The sequence below is a fragment of the Lactuca sativa genome, chromosome 3 (genome assembly GCF_002870075.4).
Source record: "Lactuca sativa cultivar Salinas chromosome 3, Lsat_Salinas_v11, whole genome shotgun sequence".
Classification (NCBI taxonomy): domain Eukaryota; kingdom Viridiplantae; phylum Streptophyta; class Magnoliopsida; order Asterales; family Asteraceae; genus Lactuca; species Lactuca sativa.
The window spans coordinates 13,396,539-13,405,153 of NC_056625.2; the positions used below are offsets into that span (position 1 = coordinate 13,396,539).

The 8,615-nt window shown below is 31.1% G+C and overlaps 1 protein-coding gene across 2 annotated transcripts; it reads right to left on the reverse strand.

Annotated features, from left to right (window-relative positions):
- Positions 1-1,976: 1,976 nt before the first annotated feature.
- LOC111886474 (uncharacterized) lies at positions 1,977-5,506 on the reverse strand. 2 transcript variants are annotated; one of them, XM_023882719.3, is made up of 4 exons: positions 5,354-5,506; positions 4,999-5,101; positions 4,595-4,788; positions 1,977-4,224 (listed from the first exon to the last, which is right to left on the reverse strand). In XM_023882719.3, the coding sequence occupies exon 4, from the start codon at positions 3,893-3,895 to the stop codon at positions 2,210-2,212; it is 1,686 nt and encodes a 561-aa protein (XP_023738487.1). In that variant the 5' UTR covers positions 3,896-4,224; positions 4,595-4,788; positions 4,999-5,101; positions 5,354-5,506; the 3' UTR covers positions 1,977-2,209. The 2 variants fall into 2 exon arrangements, with proteins under 2 accessions (XP_023738487.1, XP_023738486.1); XM_023882718.3 differs by lacking the exon at positions 4,595-4,788.
- Positions 5,507-8,615: the final 3,109 nt, after the last annotated feature.

Below are 8,615 nucleotides of genomic sequence, written 5' to 3' on the forward strand. Positions count from 1 at the left end.
CTCTTTACATGCACCCAACGTGAATTTACTTGCATTTACATTTGGAGAAGTTACAATTTTTATCTTACATCCATGGAACCACTCACAAAACTCTTCAAACCCTAACAAAATAATCTATCATTTTGTGTTGAAATACATGCAATATAAAAGCTATAATGTTTTTATATAGGCTAAATATTTCATTTAACGTATCAATTAAATAAAATAATTTGAAGAGTTTTGAGAATTACAAATCACAACTTTCAATTAATCAAAAATTAAATTGTATAAGTTGAATAGTTTTAGAAGTTTTAAATGATAAAGTTCAAGAAAAAAAAATACTTGTTTTATAAAATATATAGATATAGATGTAGATAGATAGATAGTTAGATATAGATCTATCTATCTATTTATCTACATCTATATCTATATATTTTATAAAACAAGTATTTTTTTTCTTGAACTTTATCATTTAAAACTTCTAAAACTATTCAACTTATACAATTTAATTTTTGATTAATTGAAACTTCTAAAACTATTCAACTTTATCTATTACTTAAGTATGTCAAGCGTCTACCCCAACATTTTTCCCATTAAATGTAAATTTTGTGTTTTTATTCGAAAATCCATTGGAAATCTGTCACAAATCCGTCAGCAATCCATCACAATATCTAATAATTATAAATTTAATGTAAATTCACCGGCTTAGTGACGATTTTGTGACGAAAACTTCATTCGGAAACAAATTTTTTTTAATAGTTCAACCCCTGATTTTTTTTTCTGGATCCACGATTGATGTCAAGAAATGACAAAATGATATAGAGCCTAGATAGAATGGTTGCCAATGGCACCATTCCATTTACAGTTTGATTGTGCTTTCATAAAATATATTGTTAGAAGCATATGAAGAAAAAAAACATTAAATTCACCATCGAAAATAGCATTAAAACTACTCGTTCATTTTTGTTAAGAGCCATGTTCCTAATGGTAAGTTTCGTTGATGTTTATATATAAAAGTTTGGACAAACAAATCACATGAATGCTAATTGTCTCTTTTGATTCCCAACAGCTTCAAATTATTTAATTGAGAAAAAAAATTTACCGATTACTATCATAAGAAAAAAAAAAAGTAATATCAATGGTTAACAACAAAAATTATAACACATAATTCCTATTTCATAACCATCTTAAGTTTAACGAAAATGCTTTTAAGAAAAAATTGAATTTTAATTAACAAATAATTACACTTTTAAACTCATGATTCCCTTTTTGTTATAACAAAACTAGTTGTCTAACTAAAGAAAATTATTCAAAACGCTCATCTTTTGAACGGTTATCACATATGTACTTTACTTATTCTATTTTTAAACTACATATTTAATCTAACTTTATTATGTAATAACGCTATGTACATAAGAACTCCATATGCATCTATTCATATTCAATAAAATTGTACTTTAAAAAAAAAAAAAAAAAAAAAAAAAAAAAAAAACTGTATTTTCAATCTTCTCGTATTAATGGAATACACACACCATTATTTTATGTAAAAAGGAAATCTTCAAGTTTTGGTGAACAAGGAGTCAAGGACACAACAAAAAAGTTATAGTATTTGTTATCAAACACTATTGTCCCTTCTCTTGGGAAAAGCCAACTAGACCATTATAAAATTCATTTGGACCCTTCTATTTATAATATTGGGTCCTTTTTAGGCACATCTAAAGGACACACTTTGCTTTTATAACTATATTCACCAAGACTCAATGTAGTTTTCGTCAATACCCAAGTGCGTTTAAAGTTATAAATAATAATAAAAAAAGACAAAAAGACAAATTATAAGAGATAAAAAATGAGCTCCATCAACACCTTTGGATCAAATTCATTTGATGACCAATAACTATTTAATAACTATTTCCCCTGATCTTTTATCATTAAAAAACCAAAGAAAAAAAATAACAAGTAAGATCTGGGGCATTCAAAAAAGAAAAGAAAAAAACACATGAGAAACAATTACAAAAGGTTTATTAGGATATGTGATTTCAATACTTGATTCACCAGTAATTACCAATATAACATATTCACAAAGAACATGGTCCAATCGACACATATCATATATCTACAAGGAAAATACAAAAACGACCCACCCACACTTAAAAAGAAAACTAACTACTTGGGGCTAATTTCCACTTTTATTCATAAAACACACACACCACCTGACCATTTTTTTTTTTGCTTACACCCACTTCTGAGCCATTGCATTACCCGAGCTGCCCGAAGTGCCCGCTGCCAACAAAGCAATCAATCTTCCACCATGAACCCTCCCTTCCACACTCTGTCCACCCACCACAACCCCAGGCTGGACCCCAAACGGTTTGAACCCATGTGACATCACATCAGCTGCAACCGGTGTGGGAAACAACACTTGCTTCATGTTTTGGTTAGGTACCATTTCATGAACCAGGGTCCCCAAGGTGGCACCACCATGGACCCGCTTATCCTGAACCAGAGCCCCATGAGCCGTACACAACCCGGTCTTCCCTCTCGCAAACGAATTACAAACATCATCTTCATTATTATTTCCATATTCTGACCCTGGTTGACCCCACACACACCTCTTCCCACCACCATGCGCCTTGCAAAAATCCGTACTCCCTTGTGCACTCTTCCCACACCCACCAAACTGACACCTCTTACCGCCACCATGCCGGACACAACAATCCGTCCGCCCCCTCGCACTTCTCGTACACCCTGGAACCGCACACCGCTTCCCGCCGCCATGCGCAACGCAAAATAGGGTTCCGCCGTGAACACTCTTCGGACAAACACCACCACCGTCAAACGCGCACCGCTTTCCACCGCCGTGTCCTTTACAAAAAGGCGTACTCCCCTCCGCACCCTTCGTGCACCCTTCGAAAGTACACCTTTTGCCGCCTCCATGGGCTTTACAGAACATGGTGCTTCCCTGAGCGCCCTTCGTGCACGCCGGAAACTGACATCTCCGCCCACCGCCGTGCGAGATGCAGAGCCCAGACAGGCCTTCGGCGGATTTCGTGCAGTTGTCCATCTGGCACCGCTTCCCTCCGCCATGTCGGATGCATAACCCAGATTTACCTCTGGCGGCACGTGTGCAGCCGTCGGTGCTGCACCTCCGGCCACCACCGTGGGCGATGCAGTAATCGGTGCGGCCTTCTGAGCTTTTGGTGCAGCCTAAAAACTCGCATCTCCGGCCACCGCCATGGGCTTTGCAGTAGGCGGTGCGGCCCTCGGCTCCTTTGTGGCAGCCGGGTTTTTGACATCTCCGGCCGCCGCCATGGGCGATGCATAGGCCGGAAGCACCTCGTGCGCCCTTCTCGCATCCTTCGAATTGGCATGTTTTTGTGGTCCCGGTTCGATGCTGATGTGGCTCTGTGTTACCGGATGAACATGTGACTGAACTTGATGGCATGGTTGTAATTTCTGATGTGGCGTTATGGTTAAAAATGTGAACAGTTGTGACATCAGACTCAGCTGGTGCAGAGAAGAGGCTCAATTCCAGGTCAACCTCCATTGATGGTTTAGTGAAGGTGGAAGCTTTTTTAGTGACAGGTGGCTTTTCACCACCAAGATGGAGACTGAAATCCAGTTCAAGATCCATTGATGACTCTTCATCGGTTTCTTTCTGAGAAGACATGGTGGTGCATCCAGTGGCGGAGCTCGCCTTGCTGTCGGATGAGCTTGGAGAATGGCCAAGCCAAAGGGATAATGGCAACCCGGTTTGCAAATCCATTGACCCGTTGACCGAATTCCATTTCCGTTTGACTCCTTTCGAAGACTGGAACGAAGGATTTCCGAAACCAGGGGAATCCAATCGTAATGTGGTGTCTGTAACATAACCAGGTCCAGACAAGTAGTTTGCTGTATTACGGAACCTGGGATCCATTGAAGCTGTATGCAAGTTTCTCTGATTTGACTTTGGTCAAACCTTATTAGTAAAAGAACGGGTGAACTAACTTTTGGGCTAAAAAACTAGAGTATAGTAATTCTAAGCTATGGATCTAGGGCTATCAGCTATATGTATATCTCAACTACAATACTAGGGTTAGCTGTCAACTTTGTTGAGTGAATTACACTTGCACCCCCCACTGACAAAACCAGAAGTATCACGTCGATCCATTTGCTTATATTTTAATCTGGAAATATATCAATTAGCTATCGTTGCTGATAAAGGCCCACAAGAATGATCCAGTACTGTTTCTTGAATTGTTCATCCTGTTTCAATAAGTTACATGATAATATGAGATGGAGACAGACAACATACAAAATCACCATAGGATCTAGCGAATGGAGAAACTATATCAAAACATAGATTATAAAGCTTCAGTAACTGTAAATAAGATTCAGACCATATAAAATCATCGTGTATAATGCAAATGGATCTTACTTGAAGAGATATGACATGATTATTAGGTATTTAGGTGATAAATAAAGCATCTTCCACTATTAGAGTTGAACCAAAAAGAGTTGGTTTAATAGGGTCTCTACAGATGCCCATAAAAGAGAAACGCAACAAGATCTCTCTGTCTACTTAGGCTATGTGAACAAGAATATGACAAGATCTGCTTCTGACAAGGTAAAGTACCATAACTATGCACAAAACATAAGGGGATCGTTGAAGTCAAAACTCTGGATCTGAAACAAGAAGCAGCAAGTTCACTAAAATCGAAACTTTCTAGCAAATTGGGCATGAAAGCAGAAATCAGTGTCGTCGTCAAAAATTGATATGATATAAGCACCTATTCCGCTATTCCCCTCTCCGTTTTCCGAACAGAATGGCTAAAACAAATACAATCAAGAAATCAAAAAGTATAAACCAACAGATGCTGAAAACTACTCTATCGGTGTCCTGTCATGTAGCAGAGAGAAGAATTATTGATACGAGTACATGTTTCGTGAACGGTAAACAGCGCACAGAATTACACGCGGTGTAATATCTAAATTACATTCGTAAATGAATCACAAAAGCAAGCTCAAGTTCAGACTTACCACAAAGTTTCTTTTAGTTCTTCTTTTTCTTCTTCTTCTTCTTCTTCTTCTTCTTCTTCTTCTCCGATCAAAAGACGAATCAACAACACTTGCAACAATCAATCTATCATTACAAAAGAGCAAATTAGCGGATTAATACATAAAACTCAATTTTAAACCGTGAACAATCTGAAGTTTCAATTTTCAACAATCAAAATCAATCCAACCACAAAAATTAAATCACGATAAAAAAATTAAAACATACAAAATAAACAAATCGACATGTTTTGAAGCTAAATCAAGGAATAAAACAGCCAATAAAACAATATATTGAACCAAAAACAAGCAAATTCAAGCACGGAAACTCAGAATTTACCTCGAAATCCGCTTGATTTCGTAGCGATGAGAGAGAGAAGAGATTTAGGGCTTTTGAGGCGCCGGCTAACGATACAGAGCGAAATGAGATTTGTACTTCGTATATATACACCAAGAGATAGAGAGAGTGCGTGTGGAAATTTATTAATGATGACAAAAAAGTGGCGCACGATAAAAAGATAGGGCGTAGGTTAAAGAGCATGTTTTAATGTTCTACAACCTTTTTCCTTTACTCCTCAAAAAATATTTAAAAAGATTAATTTTTGGTATTTTATAAACTACTATCTCCAGAGCAGAAGTCTTTGCTGCCAGAGCAATCCTAAAGGTTGAATTTTAACACGGTTAATTATTTCAAGGTCCGTACACTGTGAAAATACCGAAGTTTATAAATTATTATATTTAGGCGAATGCCCGCGTTGCATAGAAATATGTATATAGTTGAAGTCTTTACAAATATATGTTTTGTTTTTAAATATAACAATAACGTTGTTGTTAAATTTGATATAATAATTTTTATACTAAATTGATATAATATATTGATTTTTTTAATTATATGATAATATATACATCTATTATAACATCATAATCTCAATCGTTTGAATGACTTTTACCCGAAGTTACAAATGAATAAAATTAAATATAATATACAGTTTAATGTTATTTATAGTTGTTGTTATCGTTAATTAATTTTTTTTAAATTTATTTGTTTAATGTTTTAATTTCTATCATTATAATTATTTAAAACATCAAACTTTATTTTTTGATTTTAAATGTAACAATATAATCATTTATATAGAATTATTTTTAACAATTGTTATTGTAAGTTATTTTAAGCTACTTATTTGGAAACTTTTAACGATTATAAAAATACATTTAGGAAATATTTTGAGTAAAATTGAGATTACAATTTAGTTTTTTTTTTTTTGTGCATTTATCACTATAATTTATCATTGTTAACTATTTACAAAATATTCTTTGGTATTTTTAGTGGAACTGAAATTTATATTTAAGTTGACATTGTAATGCACAGAAACACCTATATAGTTGAATTATTTACAAATATATGTTTTTTTAAATATAACAATAACGTTGCTGTTAAATTTGATATAATAATTCGTATACTAAATTGATATAATATATTTATTATTTTGAATTATATAATAATATATACATCTATTATAACTTTATAATCTCAATCATTTCAATGACTTTTATCCGCAAGTTACACATGAATAAAACTAAATATAATTTGTGGTTTAATATTATTTATAGCTGTTGTTATTGTTAACTAATTTTTTAAAATTTATTTGCTTAATGTTTTAATTTCTATCATTATAATAATTTAAAACATCAAACATTATTTTTTGATTTTAAAGATAACAATATAATCATTTATATAGAGTTATTTTTAACTATTATTATTATAAGTTATTTTAAGCTACTTATTTGAAAACTTTTAATGATTATAAAAATATCATTAGGAAATATTTTAATTAAATTGATATTACAGTTTAGTTTTTGCATTTATCACTATAATTTATCACTTTTAACTATTTACAAAATATTCTTTAGCTTTTTAAGTGGAATTGAAATTTATATTAAAGTTGATATTGTAATGTTATATTTATGTTCACAATTTAAGTATTTTGTCCAAGTTGTTCAAAAGTTGTAGCTTTAAACTGATAATGGTTTACATTTAACATCATATTAAATGTAATAAATTAAGTATAATATGTTAAAAGTTAAAGACGTAACTTTATAAGTAGAAGTAAATATATTATTTTAAAATTGAAATTTAGTTTATTTATGATTACACTTTAAGTTTAGTATTTATTTAACCTTATTAACCAACTTATAATCATTATTAGAAAGACACTAAAATTTATCACTTTTAACTATTTACAAAATATTCTTTGGGTTGTTTAAGTTAAACTAAAATTTATATTTAAATTGACCTTGTAATATTATATTTAAATTAATAATTTAAGTATGTTATACAAATTGTTCCAAAATTGTATCTTTAAAATGAGAATGGTTTACATCCAACAATATATTAAAACTAATAAATTAAGTATAATATGTTATATGTTAAAAAACATAACTTTATTAGTACAATTAAATATATTATTTTAATATTGAAATTTAGTTTATATATGATTACATGTTAGGTTTGATATTTATTTAACCTAATTAACCAAATTATAATTATTATTAGAAAGAAATTGAAGTCATGGAGTTTCAAATGAATGTGGTGAAAGGAAAAATAGATGGGAGTTTCAAATGAATGTGGTGTAAGGAAAAAGGCTAATTTTATAAGTATATAATGATAATGATAATGATTTATTTATTGTTTGTTAATTTATAAAAATAATTTGTTGTCTTTATAAACTAGTTAGTTTCTAAAAAAACTATTTCGAAATCATTTTTAAGAATCTTATAAAAAAAATTAAAAATATTTTAATCATTTATTATATTTGTTATAGGATTTTAGTTATATATATATATATATATATATATATATATATATATATATATATATATATATATATATATATAAATGTTCATTTATATTATTTTACGTTTTCAATCTAGTTTATTATCTATTTTTACCATACATTATTAATTAAATAGCTAGTTTATAACAATTTAGCTAATAACTAGTTTTCATTGAGAGTTAGGTAGTGTTTGTTTTTTGTCTGCAGATCTGTGTGACCCCTTCTATCTACGTCGCGCAGACATTAGCCTTCACAAACTTCATGTTTTTTTGAAGACTGCAGACCTAAAAATGTCTGCACGTGCTCTTCTTGGCGCAAATGTGGATCAGAGTCTTCAGACATCTTCTAGCCTAAAAAAATATATATATCTTTATTTTTTTTCAAGTTTTCTTTTAATTTATATTTTTCCAACTTTATTAATGATAAACAATTTGAAAAAAATTACAAAACTGATACAAACATGATATTTTTGACAAATTTATAAATAAAGATTTATTACAATAATAGTCGTTGAAGTTGTTTATATAAATATGAAAAAAAATCATAATATATTTTTATATTTTTTTGCCAAATTTTATAAAACATTATTTAATACAGTATCGTCAATTTCTCGAGAAAATATTTATGGTACGTTTTCAATAGATTTAATAAAAATCGAAGTTTATTTCCATCCATTTATATATCAAATTCTTTGATCACTAATTATAATGTTTAGTTATAACTTTGCAACCAAAGTTGTTGGTTTTATCAAACATTTTGCCTCAGAAA